At 39.7% G+C, this 26,449-nt stretch overlaps 1 protein-coding gene across 2 annotated transcripts in view; it reads left to right on the top strand.

The window, feature by feature from the left end:
- Positions 1-26,449, top strand: part of PPP2R2B (protein phosphatase 2 regulatory subunit Bbeta) — a 272,126-nt gene that overhangs the window by 216,439 nt on the left and 29,238 nt on the right. For both annotated transcript variants that reach the window (XM_014058886.2, XM_087709600.1), the window contains one exon: positions 12,003-12,180. In XM_014058886.2, coding sequence (XP_013914361.1) covers positions 12,003-12,180 — 178 coding nt within the window. The remainder of the gene's footprint in view (positions 1-12,002; positions 12,181-26,449) is intronic.

Here is a 26,449-nt window from a genome sequence, read left to right as displayed (position 1 = left end):
AGGAGATCTTTCAGATGAATCCAGATAAAGCTATGAGATAAGTAAACAAGTGATACATTTGCACCAGAAGAGCCTGCTCTGCTTAAATACAAGAGATAGGTACTTCCTGAACAATGTCTAGGGGATTCTCAATCATCCAGGTCATGGTTGTCCCAAAGGTGCTTTTCTAGAGGCAACTGGATTTTCTGGTTTTTCTTTGAAGACGTTTTGCTTCTCAGCCAAGAAGATTATTCAGAGAGAGAGAGAGAGAGCTGAAGAAGCTTCTTGGATGAGAAGCGAAACATCTTCAAAGAAAAACCAGAAAGTCCAGTTGCCTCTTGAAAAAGCACCTTTGGGGCTTCCTGGACAATGGGAGGAATGACTTGAAAAAATCCTTTCCTAGCCTTTGTCTTTAAGGAGAAAAACCTTCCTTTGTGGACTGCAGCTGTGCATGTGTAGACCCAGAAGTAAGTTACAATACATTCATGGCAGAGTTCTGTTTTCATTCATTTTCTCTGATCAATTGTTGCCTTGAACTGTTTAGGCTTGTCTTCCTGCTGAGGACCAAGGTAGGGAAGACTGGATTAGGCGCTGAAGGAGGTCTTCATTACTGACCACCAGCTGACTTTGCAGACCAGCCCAATTTAGATAGTTTGCAATTCCAGAAGGACTCGGGCTCACCGAAGCACAGATTTTTAGGATGTTGAACATGGAGTTGCAGAGCCGTTGTTATCAACATGCATCCTTTTTGAGGGGTGGAGGAGGAGGAAAATAATGGCTTTTAAACCACTTCAGACCACTTGTTCATTTAGCTATGGAGTCTGTGTGCAGACAGGTAGCGATTTCCAAGATGTCAGTTGACAGCATCCATTTCTAGACTCCTCCTCTTTTACACCAATGTTTGTGCGCCCACTAAAAGACCCACTAGGAATCCTAAGTAACATTGATTGTTTGCTTTTTCACTAGATTAGATTGATCTTGCCCACCTTGGCAGCCATTTTCCAAAGATGTTTGGTACCTATGCAAAATTGGAGGTATCCCAGCCCCATTCCAGATTGCCTAACCCTGAGGGAGCATTATTTGTAAATCAAGCTTTCCTTTTCATAATACACAATATTTTAAAACTAGGCAGTGCCTTAATCCATTTCAAGTTTTATTGATGTATAGGTGTTAGGTTTGTTTGATCATTTTAGCTGGATCATTAAGGAAAAGCTAGGTGGAATATTATTAAAAGCAACAATAGTGACAGCAGTAACAGCACCTGGTGAGAATTAGTTATTAGCAATGCAGTTTATTGCCAGGGATATCTATGTGGCAGATACATGATGCAGTGAGATACTTTCCCCCATGGCCAGAAGAGAATGGGAGCCATTTATAAAGTTTTGTTTTGTTTTTCTTTTAGTGCAGAAGAAGAAAGATGAGTCCCATGATAGATTTGCTTATCTGCACATGGAGCTATTTAAAAAGAAATAAGGAAGAGGGGGCTCAAATACTGGGCTGAGCAGTCTGTCATTTAAGAATGTGGTATTCCCCTCTAGCTTTGCAGAAGAAAACAGTGAAACCAAAAGCTGCTTATCATGTTTGGCTGATTCCTGGGTTGTGCTAAGCCATCATATGATCTGTTAGATCAAGAGTGTCAAACTCGATTTCTATGAGGGTCGCATCAGGGTTGTGTTTGACCTTGGGGGTTGGGGTGGGTGTGGCCAGGGTGGGCATGGCCAGTTCAACATCACTCGTTTCAGGGGCACCTGTGGTGGCCTGAGTGCTCTGCCAGTGAAAATGGGCTCCCAGGCTCTGTTTTGGCTGTGACGGCCTCCTACAACCGTCTGCCAGCAAAAACGGAGCTCGAGAGGATCACACTTGAATGTAGTAAACAAAATCAGCTTATTTGTATGAACTGAGGTGTGCAGAGTACTCTTAAAATGTGCCTTTATAGATGCAAACCCAGCATGTTCGATGATCTTAACTCTCAGATAAGAATACATGTTAAAGTTTTCCATGGCGCTCTGGTGATCAAGCAGCAAATTTTAATCTATGCCAGAGGTGAATAACCTACGACCCAGAACTGCATGCTACCCACAAATACTTCATTGCAGGAGTGTCCAATCTTGACAACTTTAAGGCTTGTGGATTTCAACTCTCCAAAATTCCCTAGCCACCATGGAATTCCAGGAGTTGAAGTCCATAAGTCTTTAAGATCCCCGGGTTGGACAACCCTGCTTAATTTGATCCTTGCAGCTTCTTGACAAAGACTATAGAAAACTTTCAGCTTAGTTTCCACCCCTTTGAGATAGGGATAGAATCAGTGGTGGGTTTCACATTTTGTTACCACCAATTTGCCGCACGCTGCCACTTCCATGCATGTGCCCGGCCTTCCGCGCATGCACTTTGCTCACACACACACCTTCCGTGCATGCGCCCGGCCTCAAAAAGGTGCCTAATTAGGACGGCATAGAGAGTGGGGGTCAGGCCCCCGCAATTTCTGCTACCGGTTTTGGCGATCCGGTCGGAACCGACTGAATACCACCTCTGGATTGAATAGTGTATGATAGTGTAATAACCATATTGTGTATCCTAATGTAATATAGGCATAATATAATTAAAACTATCCCTTTATAACTCTCATCCCAAACTCAGCCCTGCACACCAGTGTGATGATGTTATTCTTCCTTATGAATGTCAGCTCCTTCCCCACATGTTATATTTAGCCCATAGCCCAAAAGGTTGCCCATTTTCTATCTATGCCATAGCTGTGTAAAAGACTGCAGGCTATAACAGTTAATTCAGATAAAATTTCTATGAGCTGAGTTTTAGATTAAATCTGGTTTTAGCTGATTTTTTTTCCCCAGGTTGTCCTAGAAACTGCCAGCATCTTTCAGATTATTCCAACATTTGCATTTATACACAGATATAAATGTATAAAAGATAAACTGCAAGCATGAAGAAAGCTATTTCTGATGCAGAGCATGTTAAAAATGTTATGCTGCAGGAATCACTGCTTTGACTTTTGTGTCAGATGTCGGTTTATTCTGCAGCATGAAAGTATATATATTCTTATTCCTCCCAATGTTCTCAATAACATTACCATTTGTGATAGATAGGGCAATTTAACACATGGCTTTTATAAAAGGAATAAAATACTATAAAACTCATGCAGCAGAACAAATTAATTTTGAGTTATCAGATCTTTACCAAAGCATTGTAACAAAAGTAATTATTTTTTTTAAAAAAAAGTTTTCTCCATTTGCAGGAAGCATTTAAAAGAGTTCCAAAAATGCTTAGTGGATAACCTTTGCATGCTGAACTGATCTCATCAAGAAATTTAGTGTATCCAAGGCAGGATCTTTTGACTTTTCTGGATCATGAATGACCAACTCTTGCTAATTTCTGATTGGAGATGTTTTATTATGTCAAAGCGCTCTGTTGTTACTAAACTGCTCTATTATGTTTAATGTAAAAGAAGATCATTATGTTCCTAATACTTCTAAACTTTTTTTAATGCAAAGATATCAGATTTTTTAAGGAATGCCCTTGGGAAAAAATGCTATTAAGAGTCATTAGCAAACATCAAATAACAACCTGGGAATTTTTCAGAAAGTAGTCAGTTCAGAGGAAGGTTGCTAAATTTTTTACTACCTGTTTGGATGCACTCTTGTGCGTGTGTGCGTGCGTGTTTGTAGGTGGGTGGAGAGTCCCGCCACTGCTACTACTGGCCCAGCCGATCCGGGTGGGTGGATGGGTGGAGCCTCCTGCCACTGCTACTACCGGTTCAGCCGATCCAGGCCGAACTGGCAGCACCCACCTCTGAGTTAGTCTCAAGTATCCTTTCAAAGAAGAACTGGCTTGTAATTCCCAGGATTTACTAAAGAACCTTGAGTAAAAGAAAACAAAAATTAGGTTATTTAAGCACTGTGTTAATTTTGATTAATTTTAATAATTATGAATGATTACATTATTTAGCATTATCTCCATCTTTATAAACTAGACAGTAGAGAAACCTGTATAGAACTTATACTAATTTATAAGAACATAATAATTTAAGTTGTAAAACTTGATTAATTATTATTGCTGTAAAAAATTTTTTCTGAGTCTGGAATTTGGAAAACAGAGTGAATATAACATTAGATTCATTGTCGGAGTCCCTCTGAGCACTCTTACAACAATGACAATTGATAACACAGCATGTAAAGATATTCCTGGAGGATGAAACATTGAGAAGTGATAATTACAAGGAGAAGTTGGCTGAATGGATAATTCAGCTATAAAGTGTTAACTCTGAAGCAGATGGCCCACCACAAGTAGAACAAGAATGATAGTCCAAAAACTCTATCAGTGGTCTCTTTTTAAAGAAAAGAAATCTTTTAAAATTCTGAAGGAAAAGATAATTTAGGGAGCTAATTAGAACTAAAAACTGAATGGGAACTTTTAACAGAGTATTGCCAGTGACTGACATTTAGACTTGGAAGAGTAGTAAGCCTGAAACTTCCTTCATTTTCTGCACTTCTAACAAATGATGTTTATAGGCTGCTGAAAGCATAGGAAGAAATAGCTATTTCATGGAGAATATGTTTGAGTGCACATCCATAACAGGGCCTGTTCTATTTTGCCTCACTGTGCTGGGTGAACCCAGATGCTGTGGTTCATAAATGATGGTTTGGGTTTAGCATTGCACATTAATCAAACCTGTGGGTTTACGCATCCAAGTTGCATTTATAAATCAATATTTATGTGATGTGTGAAACCAACCATTTTTTCATTGAGAAGTTTTAAAGGTATGGGAAGCTGACCTTTTGGGAACTACAGTAGCATCTCAATCTTTCATTTGCATGCAGGCTGATTTGTTTTGCCCTGTGATTTGTGTTCATTTTATATGTGCTGTGGCTCTGTTTTCATCAGTTATGCGGACTTGAGAAATACATTGACAAGCTGCTGAGGAGGAAAAAGGGAATATAGAATCAGTCTTTTCAGGTGTACATTTTTCACTGGTAGTCTTCCCTGTCAATTTTTCCTTTTACAAAATTAAGAACTAAGACTGTGAAATTCTTATTTCTGAAAAATAAGAAGGGTGAAAAAGAGGGGTTTTTTTTATTGCCTCTGCGTTTTTATATTCTTTTGCCCTGGTCACAAATGGAATCTTTTCTCCTCATTATTCAACCATTTCATATTTGTAAAATCAGCATTGAGCCTTAAAAGCCAGATCTGGCCTCCTAGAATTTTTTTCCTATTCCTCTGATTTGCCACAGCAATTACCTTGTCAGTATCTGCGTCTAGGCATATTGTAAAAACAATATGCCCAACAGAGTTATCAAGAGGAATCTGATTGCTGTGACTTTGCATTTGATAGCACAATTTTGCTTTGCATAATTCTCCCTGATTAGTGATACAAGAGGAAACTATCAATCTGAGAGATGACTTTTTGTCCGCTAGCTCTTTTTAGAAAGGAGAAATATATCAGGGAGATCACTTGAAAAGACCACTGTATTTTGGTAGTGAATTGCTAAGAAGCCCATAAATCTACAGAAACTGTCGACACAGTGGAGGGAAAGCCTCTGGTAACTACATAATACTGTTGTTTGAAACAAAAGAAAAGATGCAATAAAGAAATTAAATTCAGAGGAGTAATATTAGATATATCTCAGTGCAGCTTTTAGATCTTTCTACAAAAACTTTTTGTACTTCTTTTCAATCTACATTTGACCCATCAGTCTTAGATTTGGTGGTCCGATCAATCATTCAAAAAATAAAAAGCTAGCAGATAAAAAGTCACCTCTCAGATTGATAGTTTCCTCTTGTGTCGCTAAACAGGGAGAATTATGCAAAACATAATAGTGTTGTCAAATGCAAAGTCAGATGTTTATGAAGTTCAACTGAGGGGACTCCATCTCATGCTGCACTCACAATGTTTTAAGGCATCGGGAGGGTGGGGAGCTTGAACCAATTGTGAATGATGGCCTAATTTCAGAAGCAAAAGCAGTCTGTCCCTTCAATCATGGTTTGTAAAAGCAGAGTGAGGCAGAAGAAATGCGCTGTTTGGTACTGGTAAATACAAGAACTTAGTTATGCCTGACTCACTAGGCAGAGAAGAAGAAAAATAAGCGGGAGTGGCATCCTGATTCTCCTGTCTCAATTCAGCATATCAGGCATCCCATCAAGTATCATACATGAACCATTGCATACATCTCTAGCCCACGTATATTTCATATGTATTTTTTCTTTGGTCTCTTTTCTTCTATAGCTTTCCAGTAAATAGATATAAACCCCTCCTAGAGTTAATGGAAGACACATATACACACATTCACACTGTTAATTCCATGGTAGTAAATTGAAAATTGTTTATTAGAACCTATACCCATCTATAACCCTAAGTTACATTACCCCAAACTTCATACTGTCTGGCTTCATGTGAATGACACATTCTTTCGATTGCAGCCTAGGTGCATAGCAGGATCACTTGTACCTGTTTCGCAAATAATCATCATATTTGGTAAACCCCACTTATAAGAACTATTTGCTAAGACTGGTAGTCCCCTTTTGTTTTTCCTCTGAAAAAGGATACAGTTGATGCCCACGCATAGTCTAACCCAGGGGTGTCAAACTCACGGTATCATGTTGTCATTACGTGGTGTATCGCGACTCACCCCCTTTGCTAAAATGGGAGTGGGTGGCCAGCGTGTGATGCATCTGGCCCGCGGGACACAAGTTTGATATTCCTGGTCTAACCTATTGGGAATGAAAGGGGAAATTTATGCAGGAGATATATTAGGGATTCCAACTTCTTCTCTTTGGACCACATCTAAGCTTTCTCTGCTAGGCTGTGTAGTGATGCCAGAGGACAGGGATATACAACAACACATGGGGTGATACAAGATGTAAGGCAGGGGGCTATAATGTGGCAAATGTCATTTTCCTGTTTGCTACTTTATAGCCCCCTGCCCTACATCTTGCATCGCCCCATGTATTCTTGTGTAACTTCTTCATTCATGCCATGAGTTGTTGTCATTGTTATTGGTTAAATGTCTTCCGTAGCTTCATATGCTTTGGAGATGCAGCATATCAGCATGCTAGGCACATGCTCTGTAGGGAAATGGTAATGGAAAAGCTCAACAGGGCTCCTGCTTCTGACTCTGTCAAGAAGCACTTAGGCACATTCATTAAAGCAAACAGCCCACTGCTTCTGCTCGCCTTCGCACGCTCAACAACAACGGTGGCTGCAGTCTGAAAAAGACCTAAAGCAAGGTTTTGGTTTAATAGGCGAGCTCAGTAGTTGTTTCCACCTACACTTTACCTTTTGGCTTTCTCTGCTTGTTGTAGACTCCTACTCCATTCTGCTTTGAAGTTCACCTCTCCCGATTCTCCTCCGTAGTAGAAGGATCCATAAATGAATAAAAAGGACATATGCCGAAAGCAAATCTTTATTTATTTATAAAACCCAAAGATGCAATACGTTTGAATAAGCTTTTGTTCCAGCTGGAGAGATAAATAGATGGACCCACAGAGGGATAGAGTGAGTCCCCAAAAGCTGATAAAAAAGCAACAACTCGGAATAATTGTAAGAAAACAGCAGCGATCAAATTTATCTTCTTTCCTGGTTTAATTTGGGGTTGCCTAAAGGTAGAGGCCAAAAGGAAAGTTGTTCCCTTTGCTTTTAGAATTACATTAACTTCTGAATCATAACCAAAAATGAATGCTGCCACTCAGGGAGGATTAATACTTTATTAACTTTGGGAACTAGAAATCTCCAGTAAATTGCAAGGGGTTGCATGTATAGTGAAGGCCTGTGATAATCACATTTCCCATTTAGTTGTGGCTTGTTCTGTCATATTAAAAACAGTGGTACGCTTACATCAGTTCATTTAGTGAACATTCAAAGTTACAATGGCACTGAAAAAGTGACTCATGATTGTTTTCCAAATGACCGTTGCAGCATCCCCATGGTCACGTGATGAAAATTCGGATTCTTGGCAACTGGTTCATATTTATTGAGGGTTGCAGTGTCCTGAGGTCATGTGACCCCCCTTTTGCAACCTTCTGATAAGCCAAGTCAACAAGGAAGCCAGAGTCACTTAACAACCATGTTACTCACTTAACAACTGCAGTGATTCAATGAACAACTGTGGCATAAAAGGGGGGGAAAGTCACTTACTTACCACCTGTTTGCTATACAGATAGTCCTTGACTTATGACCACAACTGATCCTAAAATTTCTGTTGCTAAGCGAGATAGATAGTTATGTATAGTAAACAGGTAGTAAGGTAAAATCAAAGCCATCAAGTGACTTCTGACTGAACACATAGGAAACAACAGTTCTGGGTTTGATTCCCTACAGCAGAAACAGGGAATGTTTGGCTCACCAGAATCTGTGGAACAGAATCTGTCAGCCCAGCCAGAACAATCCATACTGAAGAATATTGAATATTGCAGCTAGGCAACATCTGAAGCCTCCTCTGCAGGGATATATTATTAAATCCATCATTTCGTTCATATTCATTTTCTGCCATAATGGGAGATATTAAGTGTGAGGTTTCCACGGTCTGCCTGTTTACTTGGAAAGAAAATGCCCATGATTATAATTCATGGTTAGCAGGAAAAGTATTGAATAGATTTAGCTTGCGCATGTATGCCCCAAATACTCAAAATTGTTTAATACTTGATAGAGATAGCACGGCGAAACTTATTCTCTTTTGTACTTCAGTGTAACCTTGCCTCCTTCTATCACTTCACAGATTTAATTAGTCTTTGACCTTTGCGAATTCCAAGCTTTGTGGTGCATTTCAGTGAGAAATGCATACAAACAAGTACAGAATTGAGAGGTGTCTCCAGCCATAGTTTTTGAATAACTGAAAAATGTTTCCCTCATGATTAATCAGAAGATTTGTGCAGTTTGGATACGTGAATTAACTACCAATTCTCTTTTATTAATGGCATTCCTACAATTGGAATATGTCTAAAGAAAAGGAATATATACTACATAGGCTCTGGGCATCTAGGGGACTGGAGGCTAAAACATATAAAGAACGGTTGCTGGAATTGGGTATGTCTAGGTTAATGAAAAGAAGGACTAGGGGTGACATGATTAAAGTGACCAGATTTTAAAATTGGTAAAGTGGGACACCATTGGCGGGCGGGGCGGGGAGGGGGGGTGTTCTTGATTAAAATTTTTGCTGCCTGGCGCTGAGGTGAAGCCGCCAAAGCTCTCGCCCATGGCAGCAGCGGTGCTTCCTCCACCTCCGCTCGGAGCACCTGACCTGGGCACCACATTACCCCTGCCGCCTCCTCCGCCGCCGTGCTTTTGAGGAGCCATCGGGCCTTTTTTCCTGCTCCCGCCCCTCCGCCGCCTTCCTACTGGCTCCCATAGCCTCAAGGCTCCTCAAAAGCACGGCGGGAGCTTTGGCGGCTTCATCTCAGCCGCAGCACCGGGCAGCAAATCCGGCGGTGCTGTTAGAGGAGGAGGAGGCAGCAGCAGTTAGTCCGGTGGTGGCGGGGGCTTACCGTCAGTCCAGTCGGCCCGTGCTCATCACAACAAATCACTGCGGCTGCGCGGGAGTTTAAAAGTGCTGCACGGTGTTTTCTTGCCTCGGGAACAGTGATCCTGCGGGGGAGTCTCCGGCCGCTGCGCTCGCCTTGCCCGCCGGCCCCCGAAGTGCGCAAGGGATGCTTTGGGGAAAGGCTCCGCTTCCAGACCCCGCCGAGGACCACACACACAGGTGGCTCTTTTCGGAGAGGCAGAGGCTTTCCCATGGCTTGTCCGGGGGAAGTGGGGCTGGAAAGGCAAGCTGCTCCCCCGCCCATCCGCCCGCTCACTCACTACACCTCGCCCATGGGAGCGGCAGCAGATGGGCGGGGGAACGAATGAGCGGCTCACTCACTCCCCACCCATCCGCTCGCTCACTCACTACACTACCCCGCCCATGCGAGCGGCAGCGGATGGGCGGGGGAGCGAGCGAGAAGGCACCAAAATTAAAGCGGGATCTTTTGAGAACGCCCCGGGACGCGGGAAAAATTATGAAAAGGCGTGGCTGTCCCGCCAGACGCGGGACGTCTGGTCACCCTAGACATGATAGCAGTGTTCCAATATCTCAAGGACTGCCACAAAGAAGAGTCAAGCTATTCTCCAAAGCACCTGAGGGCAGGACAAGAAGCAATGGGTGGAAACTAATCAAGGAGAAAAGCAACCTAGAACTAACCTGAAATTTCCTGACAGTTAGAACAATTAATCAGTGAAACAGCTTGCCTCCAGAAGTTGTGAATGCTCCAACACTGGAAGATTTTAAGAAGATGTTGGATAACTATTTGTCTGAAATGGTATAGGGTTTCCTGTCTTAGCAGAGATTGGACTAGAAGACCTCCAAGGTTCCTTCCAAGTCTGTTATTCTATTATCTATCTGAGCCTGTATACAGAATATATGCATGAATATATACACAGTTAGTATCCATATAGGCTCCATAGAAATATGATTCTCTCACTGCAATATTCATTTGTTTCCCTTGCAACGTTTTAATAGGAGAATGGTCATCCACTTCCCTGTCCTGTGGTCCATTTGTTCAACAATACTAGAGTGGGGGGAAAAGCCTCTGAAATTAGTTCAGCCATTCAGCACAGATGCGGACAATCTTCTCCAACATATTTGACTACCCTATCCGTTGATGTGTTGCTTTGCCCCAGCCTATTCTTACCTACCTGTATTTATTTATTTTTGTCATTTTCAGGGAATTCTAACAGTTGAACCTGGGAGCTTTTGAAAACCATCCTGTTTCTGACAGTCTAGATGACTGTTTGCTTCCAACAGGCAGAATACTAGCCTATGTCCCTAGATAGCTGTGGCAGGCCCTCCAAGAGCAAATGATGCATCATTGCATATGTCAGGCTGAATTAGAAAGCAGGCTCATCACATTACACTCAGAGTTGGAGCTGGCAGCTCTTGTGTCCTAGAGTCACTTGATCTGGGCTGTCATACTCCCATCTCCATCACTTCAGCCATGGGAAATCTCCCTAGACAACATACGGACAATAATGCTTAGTAATGAAGTTGCTGTGAGGAAATGGTTTCTTGGCACTGGCCGCCACTAGCTGTTCTATTAAGTTGTCTTATGGTGTTATGTAGTTGAAGGCATTATTTATGCCGCTATTTATTTCCGCTGGTGTTAACGTGGGTGCTCATTGATTGGGTACAGCAGCTTATTAATATATATTGAATAAGCATAAAAAGGAATAAAATAAAGTTATATATCTGTCTCTGTTTGGGAGGAGTCCTGGGTGATCCCACTTCTTTTATTATCCTTGTTGGAAGGATGATATGAATATCATGTGATTTGAGGATGACAAAAAATGGAACCTTTTGTATCTTTCAGATAGATTCCTTAGAAATATTATCTAATGTTAAACCATGAAGGAATGTTTGATCCAAGGTAATTTGATTGGTTATATGGTTGAACTGAAGCTTTCTTCTTTCATTCTTGACAGTATTGGGCCAGATATGCTAGTTATATAATTCAGTTGGTTTGCTTGTCAAATTCATATCCCTCCTTTGGACTCCTTTATAAAAAGTAAATAATATCTTCATTTTTCTATGCTGCAACTGAAAATATTACAGATGCTCCAAATGCTGCAACTGAAAATACTACAGAGCATTTCAATACAATAGAACAGCAATAAGATGTGACGTAGGGGAAAAAAAACCAAAGCCAAGTGAAATACACCAAATAAAGAAAAATATTCATTGATTAGTATACATAAATCTGCTGAACCGTAGAGTACGTATATTTTATCTAATGAAATTAAATTTTCTGGTGTCACATTTAAGAACCAGAGGAAGAAATTGTGAACATCGAATTGTTGTATGACAGTGGTGATTATTCAACAAACATAGCAGCATAATGACAATTCAAGGAAGACTGTTGCATGGGAACAGTGGAAATCGTAACAAAATAGTGAAACAGACACACACAGTATATTGGGTGATGAATTTCTTTGATAAAATATTAATTATATTTGATTAACTCCTTTTGTTTCTTGTCTTTGTTAGGTACCTGTGCTAAGGCCCATGGATTTAATGGTGGAGGCAACTCCCAGAAGAGTCTTTGCAAATGCACATACCTATCACATCAATTCCATTTCTGTAAACAGTGACTATGAAACCTACATGTCAGCAGATGACTTGAGGATAAACCTATGGAACTTTGAAATAACCAATCAAAGTTTTAGTATCCTTTGCTGCATGAGTCTGCCTGGAAAGATCATCCAATCAGAAGAGTCCTGTTTTAAGAAGAAGCACACTGCTCAATATACAAGTTTACATCTCTTCAATGGTTGGTTCTAATGTGCAGTTTACATTTGTTCATTTTCCTGGGCCCCATCTACCTTTATCCTATATGCTAACTTTTATTTAAAATGGTGATATCTGAGGCCTGTTTAATCTGGAGATTTTGCCCCCTTTTTATGATTCTTTATCAGTATGGTTCAATGCTAAATAGTGTCTCAATTCAGCTGGGTCTATCCAGTTTGGGCGAACCGGTAGTGGTGTCGGTGGGAGGCTCCACCCACCTGCCCGGATGTCATCATGTCCCGTTTCTGATGCTCTGCACTTGCACGGAAGGTCATTTTCAAACCGGTAGCGAAGGTAAGTTGATTTCACCCCTGGTCTCAGGAGCTGAAGTGCATTTCTGCTACTAAAAAAGTGAACCAAGAAATGTAGGAGAAACCCAAAAAGAGCAAATATTTCTTTTCAGAGATTCTCTCTATAATTGTGTTGTTGGAATCCTTTTTTATTTGAAATGTTTCAATAACATGCAATTTTGAAGTTTGATCAAATGCTTACTTTGGTGATGAGCAGATGTTCTCCATGAGATTTGTGTCATGAAGATAAGTTTACGTAAGTATCAACTATTTAAAGGGGGGTGCTTCTCAATATTGTTGTTGCCATGAGCTAAGCAGCCTTTGGTGTAGCATCGATGTGATCATATTCCTTGGAAGTGCCATCCTTTGTCAACAGTCAAGGATGTGTCTTCTCAGTATGCATGTGCATGCTCAGATGACCTTGGATGGGCACCAAAGCAGCTGCACAGGACTTTTGGAAGAAGACAGAGAGACACTTTGAGAAATAGTGCTTTGCTTATGGCAATGCTGCAGGACAAGCACTTCTCAAAATGGTCGGCCCATTTTACAATTGTCTTTCTTTTAGTTAGGCACAGAAATAGACATTTCAGGAGTGAATTGTGTTGCATAAAAGTATTTGTGCCTTTATTTTAAAATCTATAGCCTTTCAAAATTTGGGTTTGCAAATATGTAGAGCAAATTCTTTCATGTACTGGTATAAATCAGTGTATTGCAGACAGGAAATGTGTCCCATTGGACATTTTGGGAGCTGCTTCCCCAAAAAGCAGCTCAGATGGATTTTCGTGATCTATTTCCATATTTCTCTTATACATATTTTATTCTGTGTCCACATAGACAGTAGTTTTGTCTTGAAATAGAGACAATAATGGTAGGAAATAAGCTGCACAAATGTCCCTACCCATCTGTCTTCTGCGTTGTAACTTGGCTACAGTGTAGAATTGGGGCGGGAGTCCTCAACGAGGCAAAAATCCAAGCTTGCTCTAGGGCAGTGTTTTTCAACCACTGTGCCGCGGCACACTAGTGTGCCGTGACATAGTGTAAGGTGTGCTGTGGGAGAATTACTTTATATATAGTCAATATAGGCACAGAGTTAAATTTTGTTAACATTTTCTAATGGTGGTGTGCCTCGTGATTTTTTTCATGAAAAAAGTTTGCCTTTGCACAAAAAAGGTTGAAAAACACTGCTCTAGGGAATCCTTAATAGTATGGTTGGATTTGGAAAGGTGACATTGTAGACCTTCCTAGCATGCCCTGCATCAACTGTAGCCATTTTAGGTGGGTACAAATAAAGCTTTGTATTTAACAAAGGTTTATTGACCTCTCACTTGCCTTATCAGCTACCACACTTTGTGGAGAACAGAACTTTCTTCTCAGTACAGATTAATCTGGCATTTGTGTTTGAAGACATGTGGCTAATAGGTTGGTAGGTTTTTGCAAGAAGGAGAGGGTAGAGAATTCTGTAATTCTTAAACTCGGGTAATAGGAAGACAGGGTTAAAAAACCAATCTGGAGGAGTGTGGTAACTCCTTCTCCAAGGCAAAGCAATTCAACTGCTAGAGCAAAAATGAAAGGTGACTTGGAGAGGCTGTTTCTATGCTGTTAGGTGTAGAGAACAGGAACTTTAGATTTCTTTCACTATGGAGGAAGAAACTGTGAGCCTTATGTAGAATAGCTAGAAGGGCTCAAGGAAGTGGCAGAGAGTATTCTAATAGTGTTCTTCTTAGTATATTCTAACTTGTACCTGCCATGTGATACTCCTGCTCTAAATCAAGGTCATCCTGTTCTAAATCAAGATGATCATCCTGTGTATGTTTATTTGAAGGATATTCTGCTCAAATAGCAATAGCACATATACACTGCTTCTTGGTGCTTTAAAGCCCTCTCTAAGATGTCAGCATGTTGCCCGCAACAATCTGGGTCTTCATTTTACCAATCTCAAAAGGATGGAAGTCTGAGTCAAACTTGAGCCAGTCAGGATCGAACGCCTGGCAGTCGGCAGATTTAGCCTGCAATGCTGCATTCTAACCACCATGGCTCAAATAAAGAGCATAAAAGGAAGAGAAGAAAGACAGCAACAGAGGATAAAGAGGAATAGCAACAGTGACTGGTGACTGTTAGAATTTGGGGGAAGGAAATCAGGGAAGAAGCGGGTGGCATTAAGGAAGAGCAAAAGAGGAGAAAAAAGATGCAAAGGGAAGCATTGCAGGATATGGGATAGGTGAATCTCATCCATAGTTTATTTCTGCAAGAGAAAGATATGTCTAGATATGTTTTTCCCCTTCCATTTATATGTAAGTGGTCTTGCCTTTTGAATGTTGCCTTAACAATTAATTCCTTGAGCCTCTTGCACAGCTTTGTTACCAACAACAGAAAACATTCTGGTTTAGGTACCCAAGAATGCACATGTAGCTCAGATGAGTTGCTGGTGCTATTTTCCAGCTTGGCTGACAACTGTTTAGATTTTGCTTACGGATTAGCATGGGAGATAAGAGGAGCCATTGTAGGGTATAATTTAGAAGACAGGTGTCTTTGGAAAGGATGTGGGAAAGAAATATTAATAGGTAGCTTTCACTATGCTCGAAATGTATGACAGGCTGCCAGAAGCCGGCATTCAAATGAGATTCTGCCAGTCAAGTTTATAAAGCCATAATAGGAATTATAATAGGACAAAGAACAATAATTCATTTCTATAAAGCATGTCCAAAACATCACATAGTCTTTTAAGTAACACTGCTGTGCAGTAAATGGAAACCAGTTACTGAAGGTGATTGGAAAAAAAGAAAGAAAAACCTTCAGAGCCAGGTGTATGCATAAATATTTGTGCACTTGTAAGTATTTTTTTCTTTTTATCAGCAATGAAATAGAGACTTGCTGAATATTTGTCATAGAGTTTTCCTCAAAAGACAGGTGCTGGAGAGGCCACAGGATAATAGTAGCAGTGAAGGGAAGCAGAATGAATCATCATGCATTTTCCCATAAGGGTCTGTTTACAGATATGATATGCTAGCTTAATCCAGATGTTGGATGCTGCACTTCATATTTCTCAGCAAGCTGTAGAACCAATATCATTCCCGACTTCAGATAGCCAGAAGCACTAGAAGAGGTATACAATATTTTAATAACAGAGGGCTATCCTTTCTAAAAGGGACACAGTGACTCACTGGCTAAGATTTGTAGATTTGTAGATTTATTTATTTATAGGCCGCCCTTTTCCCTGAGGGGACTCAGGGCGGCTTACAATCAAAAAAAGGAAGGGGAGTGTAGGACAATACCAAAAAGAAATGTGCACAAAGTAAATTAGACAATAAAACTCAACATTCACTCAGCATTCGGGAGGGGCGAAAATAAGATTATCCCCAGGCCTGACGGGCTAGCCAGTTCTTGAGGGCTGTGCGGAAGGCCTGGACGGTGGTGAGGGTACGAATCTCCACGGGGAGATTGTTCCATAGTGTCGGAGCCGCAACAGAGAAGGCTCTCCTCCGAGTAGTCGCCAGTCGGCACTGACTGGCAGATGGAATACGGAGGAGGCCAACTCTATGCGATCTGATGGAACGCAGGGAGGTAATTGGCAGAAGGCGGTCTCTCAAATAGCCAGATCCACTACCATGGAGCGCTTTATAGATGGTGAGTAGGACCTTGAAGTGCACCCGGAGATCAACAGGTAGCCAGTGCAGCTCACGGAGGATCGGTGTTATGTGGGCTAAGATGTTGAGCTTGTTGATCAGAAAGGTTGGCAGTTCAACAGTTTGAATCCCTAGCACCGCATAACAGAGTGAGCTCCTGTTACTTGTCCCAGCTTCTGCCAACCTAGCTGTTCGAAAGCATGTAAAAATGCAAATAGAAAAATAGGGACCACCTTTGGTGGGAAGATAGCAGTGTTCCCTGCGCCTTCGGCATTTAGTCATGCAAGCCACATGACCACGGAGACATCTTCGGACAGCGCTGGCTTTGAACAGAGATGAGCATCGCCCTCTAGAGTTGGGAACGACTAGCACATATGTGTGAGGGGAAACCTTTACCTTTATCCTTTCTAAAGAAATCCAGCATTGTGTGGTAGTTAAAGTTCTGAATGCTGAATTCGGAGACATGAGTTCCAGTTCATTTTTAGCCTTGGAAGCTCCCTGGCTAACGTTCACTGTTTCTTAGAAAGATTGTACGAAAACTTAAGAGGAGGGAATGCTCTGGATACTGCCTTCATCTTCTGAGGGAAAGACAAGATACAAATCTATTCATCATTTTGACTGCCAAAGGCTGCAGTGGGTTGCCTTGTTTGGCAGAAGAGAAATGATGGATCAGCATTGACTCATAGGGTTCAACCTGTATGTATTAATCTAATGCTACTTTTATAGCCTTAGTTTTTTGTTCATTGCATTACATCACTTCATCCTTGGCAGTTAATCTGCCTTTTTATCACAGGTTACCTTTTGCAAATTTAATTCCATAGGAAGCAGGAATCTGTAGAACTTGTTCTTCCAAAGAGTATAACAATGCCATCTTTATTAAACTGATCTGCCCTAAAAGAAAAAGGTTCTCCTTGTTTATCAATACATCATAGCTAGAACTTAACAGTTTGTAATGAAACCTGACTGATATCTAAAGTGGCTTAGTAGTTTGTTTATAGGGTCCTGCTTGTTTAATATCCATTGCCAATCATTTCTTCTTGGAAGAATAAAAAAAAACATGTAAGGAGTATTGCATATGAACTTGCCAGAGTTAAGTGTTTAAAATAACAAAAATAAGCAAAAATTAGCAAAAATAACATTTCAAATACTTACCATGTACAGTATATAATACAAGCTGTAAAAGCTTTGATACTTTAAAGATCTAATTTTTAAAGAAGGATTATGCAGATACCTCATAGTTCCGTCAAGGTTCCTAAACCTGTGTTTGTTTGAACTGTGAAATATATAAGCCCCATTAAATGGCTTGAGTGGGAAAACCGGTTTAGCCAATTATATTCAAGGTTTAAGGAGGCATGAAATGTAATTTAAGTTTAGCAATGGCTTGTATCAAAAGAGGCATAAATTCTCATTCCTGCCTCTCTTCTTCTTCCACCAAGAAAGATGCAATCAGTTGAGAACTACTTCACGCTGCAGATAGTAATTGCTTTGCAGGGAGTTTTTTGAGACTATTTGGCAAACACTGAAATGAAATGTTGGCATATTTAAAAAAGTTATTCTGTTCAATGCGTAACATTCTTTTGTCCTAGACAGTTAGCTGCCTTTTAGTCACAGGTTACCTTCTGTAAATTTAATTCCATAGAGAGCAGTGGTGGAATTCAATTTTTTTTACTACTGGTTCTGTAGGCGTGGCTTGGTGGGCATCGCATGGCTTGGTGGGCGTCGCTTGGTGGGCATGGCAAAGGAAGGATACTGCAAAATCCTCATTTCCTCCCGATCAACTGGGACTTGGGAGGCAGAGAATAGACGGGTGGGACCAGAGGTGGTATTTACCAGTTCTCCAAACTACTCAAAATTTCTGGTTCTCCAGAACTGGTCAGAACCTACTGAATACCACCTCTGATACAGAGCTTATAGAACTTGTTCTTCCAAAGATTGTAACAAGCCCATCTTTATCCGACTGATATGTCCTGCAATCCCAAACCATTATCCACCCTCCCACAATGACCTTTATGAAGTTTCTAAAAACTTCTCCAAAAATTCTGGCAAAATTTTCGTTTTTAATCCAGTCACAAAGAAAAAGTCTGGAAGCACCGAATGTACCTGAAACCAAATTTAGATTTTGTCCTACACCTACCACATTTCTGAAGCAATACTCAAAATCAAACAGGCCTCAAACTAAAAAGCCTGGACGCTCCTGCTAGAACAGACAATTCAGCAAAGCCAGTTGCGCTTTTGGGGTATAATTAATTTCTAATAAATGCTTAAATATCTAATGGAGGCACAAAACCTAGAGATTAATCAGATCTCAATAAAGCTGGAGACATTATAAACTGTGCAAGTCTTCCCTGCCTGTATACTTTTGCATACCTTTTACAGGCATTCTTTCAAACTGCTTTATAACCTTGTGGGTCTTTTTATAATCATTATTGCTTTGTCTCAGAGGTGTGGATGTACTGTAATTTCTAATGATCCACCAACTTGTATTTGACACTGCAGTGTTACATCATACATTTCTGAACTGGAAATGAAGCACTTATAATTGGATTCTCACTACATATTCTTGGAACCTGTCAGACTCTCTAAACTAAATATAAGTATTAAATGTTAATATTTATTTTAAATTAAAATAATTGTACAGGTAGTACCTAGTTAACAATCATAATTGGGACTGGAAACTCCATCGCTAAGCAATGCGGTTGTAAAATGAAAAATCACATGACCGCAATAACTTATGATGGCAGTTCCAGTCATTAAGGGAATTATGCATGGTCATTAAACGTGATGTCACATGATTGCGACCTCCTGTGGTTTCCAACAAGCAAAGTCAATGGAGAAGCCAGCAAGAAGTTGAAAATTATGGTCACAATAAGCCTTTTCTTCATGGACAGCTGACTCTGTTCAAATTTCTTTCTTGTATCGAAATGAAACTCAATGGAGTCTGATTGGATGAGGGGACAAGTGTATTTCCTAAGCACTGTTTATCATAGGAGAGGCCCCTCTGCCAGAAGACTCATTCTGCAAAGAAAGAAGAGTTGATGAATTGAAAAAGAGATGAGATGGGAAGCAGAAACAGATAAAGAAAGCTTTCTGAGTCTTGAATTGCCATCATTGTCATCATAATATATGCTTAGTGTCAGAGTAGTGTGCCATATGACTCCACTCTACTACATTAAAGGAATTTAAAGCCTTTTAATATTCTTTGGAAGCATTACCAAAAACACTCACACAGAAAGGGAGGCAATTGAAATACCTCCAAACAGAGTGGCCTAGAACACTTGGAAACCTTCTGGCACTCAGAAGAAAAAGGAAGAAGGGGACAACCTGAGTGAGCTCAGACACTGCCCCTTTTATAGATGCTCATGCACCAGTGTGCCCACAAGGCGGGCTTGTCTCTTGGGAACAGGTGGAAATGCAGAAAATCTTATTTCTGCTGCTGAAACCATGACCCTGGCAAGCCAATTGGTTGGCAAGAGATTCTGGCTGCCATGGTTGATATGAGCAGCGACCTCTCACTTCCTGGCCTGCATACCTTGTGGGTTTGAAACTACCACTGTTTTTCCTGGTGCCCCCCCCCCCCAGATATTGTGGTCACTGTTGATGTTCTTTTAGGCAGCTATTTTGTATGTAAGTGAGCACATCAACTCACAGCATCAGCTCTGCAAGAGTGCATACAAGGTGCCGTCAAATTTTCAATATGTCCATCGTTCATAAATGTTGAAGAACCCTGAATTTGGTGTTCTGCAAAAAAGCTAAAGGTGCTTGCAAAAATTGTTTGAGGAAACTTCTCTGAATTATACAACTGCACTCTACATTTGATTTTGTGCTCACCTTTTATTGGCTTCAAATAGTATTCAAAATGTCACTGTTTGAACCAGACTCTTTTGTGTTTGAAGCATCCTGAGCATGAAGTAACTGTTTTGAGTGAGAATTGTGCCGTTTCAAACAACCTAGAAATGTTTCAAATGTTGAACTTTTTTTTTTTGAAACCTCTGTTTTAAACATACAATTGTCTGACAAAGTGCTCAAGGTAATCTCAAGCTTGAAGTGGGCCATTTTCAAATCAAAGTGAAGTGTTTTGGATTCAAGTCCGTTGAATCACAATACTATTAGTCTTCTTAATAATTCACTGCTAATTTCCAATTCAAAACCTAGTAACATTTTTAAAGGATAAAAATCTGCAAAATTTGATAGGCTACCAATGAAAAAGACTAAGGCTGAAAATCATTTTTTTGCTTTTGTCTTGTGTTATGGTTGTCTCAGATATTCATCAATATAGGAAGAAATATGCCACTATCTCCCCAACGCAAAACTGATCATTAGCATTTTTGGAATTAGGAGAAAATAACTGTGGTCATGGAGATATGTAATAGCAAGTTCCTATGGAGAGAGGTGGTGATGTTCCTCATTTACCTAAAAGTTAACATGATATTGGCTGTTTTGCTTGAATTTTTGCTGTCTTCATCATATAGCAAATAGGAAGGAAATTTTAAAGAACAAAACTTTGCACTCAGAAGCAAGAAAGTGAATCCTCTCTCCTCCAAAACTGAGAGTTGTTTTCCCAGCAGGTACTTCCAGTAGTGCAGTGTTTCTCAAACTTGGCAACTTCAAGATGTGTGGACTTCAATCCCCGGAATTCCTCAGCCAGCATGCTAGAAGTTGTAGAATTCTAAACATCTTAAAGTTGCTAACTTTGAAAAACTCTGCGATGATGGAATCCTGCAGTGGAAAGTTTAGGAAATAGATATTTTAGCAAATCATTTGACTGCCCCATGTGCCATTTTGGTTCTCACAATTGGATCCCTTGTTTTAAACCAGAGGTGTATTTTAAAGATACAGCAGTGCCACTGCAATTTGAGTTTTGATACCATACAACACACACTCTATTTCCTAATCACTGTAGCACTATTTTGAAGTTAATTGTGTGAACTCCTTGATTCCAGTCAGCCTCAAAATGAAGGAAAAATAATGTTAGATTAACATTAGTCATCTAATGTTAATCAGCAAAGGAGTAATAGTGGAGTCACTTGGTGATGAAAACAAAGCTAGGAGGGTTCCAGCCCAGCCAGAGCTGCAGATAACCATAGCTGCCAAGCTTTCATAAAAGCCAAGTTCCATACAGATAAAGAAGAGGAACATGGAAGAACTGCTAGCTAGTTTGAAGGAAAAATAGGGACAAGAAAAGACTGCTAGTTGTCCCAGTCTTTCTTCTTTCAATCAGCATTTATTTTCTTCCACCGTTCATTCACTCCTTTGCCCCTTGGTCTACTGATTTTCCCTTCCTTTCAGTTACATTGCAGTTGGCGCTAAGCAAAGCCTCACTCATACCCAGGAACGACTAGCTATGGTAAGGCATCATTTATGACAATAGAAAATAGATGCGCTTTAGTTGATCCCAATTTCAGATAAACTGCTGCAGAGGAAGAACAGCTAATTCAGCTCTTCAGCTATATGAACATAATGTGAAAGTATAAAGTGAAGTACCGGTTTCTGGTGCAAAGTTATAGGTGGAGAGGCCATAATACTTCTTTCAGTGGCCTATTCCTCTGGTTGTGCCTTAAATATTTACATCCCCAGGGCTAGGAAAAAATATATTGAAATTTGCACTGTACCAATGCAAGACAGTTGGGCTACTTATTCTGACTGACAGCAGCTCTCCAAGTTTCAGACAAAGAGTTTTTCCTACTTCTCTTCAGATGTACCCGAGTTTAGCATTGGACCCTTGTGTATGCTCTGAAACTGAGTTATACTTCTTCCTTCTGGTCGTGTCAGTGCTGTATCTATGCATACGTATGCTCACTGGTGAGAGGAATATATTTTGGTTGCCAAACACTAATCCAGTTAGTTCACTGACATCAGTCAATTTTAACATTTTCAGTCTCGGGACATCTTGTATCTAGACAACTTTTTATTTCATTTTGTTTAGGGAAATCTAAATGCCCCCAAGTTACAGAAGCAATAGAGTGAATTAATGAAGCCATTTACTATCGCTTAGAGACCCCAGCTCAAATTCTACTTAATTCGTAAATTAAATATATGTCAGAAAAATGTACATCTTAATTCAGATTTAATGCATATCACACCATCTCTGTGTTCTTGGGTACAATTTATTGCAGACATTTTGACTATATCATCTTTGTAGTGATTCATAATAATAATGCTTTCTGTCATTTTGAATTGACAGGCAGCATTATCCTTTGATTTACATTCTCTAATAAACCAAGTCTCGTACTCCTGTGCATGTCAGAAGTAAACCCCATTGTGGGCAGTAGAAATTATTCCCAAATAAAAAGAGAGCAACCTTAAAATATAGGTATTTCCCCCAACAATCTGGGTCCTCATTTTACTGACCTCGGAAGGAAGGAAGGCTGAGTCAACATTGAACCTGGTGAGATTCAAACTGCCGAATTGCAGTCAGCTGGCAGTCAGCAGAAGTAGCCTGCAGTACTGCATCTAACCACTGTGCCACTGCGGCTCTTAGTCATTGTTTTACAAGTACCGTATTTTTCAGAGTATAAGATGCACTTTTTCCCCCTAAAAGAGCATAGAAATGTTGGTTATACACCAAATACAGCCATTTTTGACCTTCCAAAGCCCTGACCCTGCATCACATTTTTATGAAAAATGGCCCGGTTTTTTTGCAAAAAAACAGAGGCGTTTTTGCCTTCCCCCAGCATCCAGAAGCACTCTGCAGGCTTCAGCAGGGCTGGGGGAAGGCAAAAATGCCTCCATTTGTGCGAAAAACGACTCATTTTCCACCCATTTTGTTGCAAAAATGGGGGCATTTTTGCCTTCCCCCATCCCTGCTGAAACCTGCAGAGTGCTCCTGGGGGCCGGGGAGGACAAACACTTTTTTTCTTTCTTACCTCTTCGAAATCTTGGTGTTTCTTATACACTGGTGCACCTTATAGTCCAAAAAATATGGTATTTGATTGCAATTGCTGTTAAGACTATCAGCACCATCCTTAAAACAAATCTAGACAACTAAACATTCAGAAAGAGCTCTGATTTCCTAATGTCATGTTAATCTGTGGCCCTTGCTTCCTGCAAACAGTATAACGTGCACCAATGCTATTAAAGACAATCACTGAAATATTTTACAAGACTGGATGTCAGTTGTCACTCCGTGTCCTACTTATCCATACTATTAACTAGTCAATCTATTAGTCTCCTTCCTTTGGTAGAAACAACTTGAAACATGACCATTATCCTCTCTATGAAATGTTCCTTAAACATTCAAAATAATTTCTTTCCTGTAATCTGACTAACCAGAAAAATATTCTATTATATTTATGTACTGGTTTAATTCTGAAGTCTGAAACGAAACATGCTAATATATTTAATATTAAATATTAATATTAAATACTATTTAAAAGTCAGTATATCATTTTTTTAAATCTCACAATATCGTTATTTTCATGCTATTGAATATTGTTGAGCAGAAATGGTAGCTGTATCAGCCGTAAATTTGGCTAGTTCCCCTTTAAATGCATCCAAATTGATTGCCATTATAAATTCCTTACCCTGATACAGTTGTGTTCAGTTCAGAGAAATGCTGTTTTCCAATCAGCCATTGTTCAGCATTATTTGATTATTCCAGATTCTAACTACGTGTACAGAGGAAAGGGAGAGAAAACCACTCTATACATTTTTTGCTCCCTGAACAATTTTATAAACTGAAATTGTCACAGCCATAATTTATCATCTACTGTAGTTCCTCAACCAACAAATAATGTTCCATTCTTGCCCCATTTGCAGCTTTTTTAAATATAACAGTACAATAAACATTACAGATAGTCCTTGTTTAGCAACCATTGTTGGGACTGGCAATTCCGTTGTTAAGCAAAGTGGTCACTAAGTGAAACACCACCATTTTATAACTTCTTTACAGACTGCAAAGGTTGCAAATGTGAAGACTGGTTGCAAAGTTTCACTTTTTCACTAACATAACTGCAAACAAGACAATTGCTAAAGGAGGATTACTTGTATACAATGTAGCTGCACTATCATAGTCTATGCAATTGCTGTCTCTGCCACCAATTGCAAAAATGCAGTTATAGAAAAGGAAAAATAGCAAGAGTAAATACAAAAATTATAACAAGATTACTTTGTATGTGAGACTGGGATGGTGTTTGGTAGAATTGTGGTTGACAGGTTGACAGTGACCAAAATATAGTGTGGGAAATATAATGTGGTTTTATATTAGCTAGACTAATGCAGAACATATTTCTGTTCATCAGCAGATAACTGAAAAGTCAATAAATATGAGAAAGTTCATTTTACATGTATTGATTTTGAGACAGTGCATGATAAAGTAAATAGGCTTTAAAATGTTTTGCATTAGTATGGATGGGTAAGTTGGTGTCTGAGGGTAATACGAGTCACAAATGATAGAAACATAGCAATGTCAGACTAAATAGGGAATTTAATGAATGGTTCAACACTGAGCTGGGACCAAGATGTATGCTTAATGCCATCTTATTTATTTAATGTATTTATGGATAACTGTAAGGAATCTTGTGATATTAGAAGTGTACTGATTACATTATATTTATGTACACCTTAGAATGCAGGTGAAGCCATGTGGTTTCCTGAAGGATTTACAATGAATGTTAGAGAAAGTGAATGATACCACAAGGAGCAGCAATATGAAAATTAATGTATCAAAGTTGGATTTGACAAGGAAGAAGGAATGAGGAATTGCAAGTTATACATACGCAATTAAAAGTTAGAGCAAGTATGTGAACTTGTGTAGCTTAGTAAAATGACTACTAAAAATGCAAAAATTATCAAGTAATTTAAGATTCATAAATGTTGGGAGAAAGTAGTTGGTAATACATTGTCTTCTGTGAGGAATTAATATTTGTCAAAAGAAGTGTAGTACTGCAACTACTTCAGCTGACTGTTATCTGCAGTTCAGCGGTTCAAATCTCACTGGCTCAGGGTTGACTCAGCCTTCCATCCTTCCGAGGTGGGTAAAATGAGGACCCAGACTGTGGGGGCAATATGCTGACTCTGTAAACCGCTTAGAGAGGGCTGAAAGCCCTATGAAGCGGTATATAAGTCTAACTGCTATTATGATCACAATAGAGCCCCAAATTTATGTAAAATATTTGTTAAGTGAGTTTTGCCCCATTTTATGACTCATTCTTCTTAAGAGGCAAGTTGGTAACACGGTTGTTAAGTGAATCTGGCTTCCTCATTGACTTGGCTTATCAGAAGGTGGCAAAAGGTGACCGTGAGACACTGAAACCGTCATAAATATGAACCAGCGGCCAAGCATCTCAATTTTATCACATGTAGTCACATGTAGTCACAAGGATACTGTGATGGTCATAAGTGTGAAAATGGTCATCTGGTCACTTTTTTCAGTGCCTTTGTAACTGAATGGTCATAAATGAACTGTTGTAAGTTAAAGACTATCTGTTATAAGAAAAGACTCTGGTTTAGTTTGATGTATGGAAGGGAAACGAGTATATCAGTAGCAGCATAAAAGTAATATAGAAGGAATGGTGTACATAAGAAATTTATGTGCTAAACATGGATTGAATACAAGAGAGAGTAATAATACTAAAACAGGACACTGAGGTGATTTGATCACCTATAGCAGTGTTTCTCAATCTTTTTTTCACCACGGACCCCCTTTAAATTACTTTTGTGGCCATGGACAACGGCCGCTGACATAACTCAAGATTTAAATTATAACTTTTTTCAAGCCTTCGTGTATCGCGTTTGAGGACTCTCAGAGATCCATAGACCACAGATTGAGAACCTAGAAAATAAATGAGAATCAAATGGTCAAACAAAAAGGAAAAAAAGAGGTTGGGAAATGAAAAAAAGGTCCTATCTAGATGGAATTAATAACTGAAAAAGAGTTTAATGAAGGATCCTTTTCTAGAGAAGTTTAAGCAACAAAAGGGTATGAAGTAGTATGGAAGCAAGAAAATTTACATTGATAAAAGTGTAGAGAAGTATAATGAATTGTGTTGGTATAAACTAGATTTATTTTTTGGTTTCTATTTCTTACTCAGTTTATGTGATGTGCTTTATACTGCTTACTCCAAAAGGGAATATTGTGACAGGTATTAATTATTTCCCATAATTTACCCTGAAGAACCATTAAACTAAATATTAAACTAATTGATCTGTAATTTCCCAAATCCCTACTTTAAAAATTGGTGTTACATTCGTTCCTTTCCAGTCTATGGAAATTCTTAGAGTCCATGTTACAGATCTT

The sequence above is a fragment of the Thamnophis sirtalis genome, unplaced genomic scaffold (genome assembly GCF_051295495.1).
Source record: "Thamnophis sirtalis isolate CommonGarterSnake01/CBP01778 unplaced genomic scaffold, rThaSir2_p1.2 scaffold_3, whole genome shotgun sequence".
Classification (NCBI taxonomy): domain Eukaryota; kingdom Metazoa; phylum Chordata; class Lepidosauria; order Squamata; family Natricidae; genus Thamnophis; species Thamnophis sirtalis.
The sequence above is the reverse complement of the archived record's forward strand: the minus strand, read 5'-3'. Positions and strand labels throughout refer to the sequence as shown.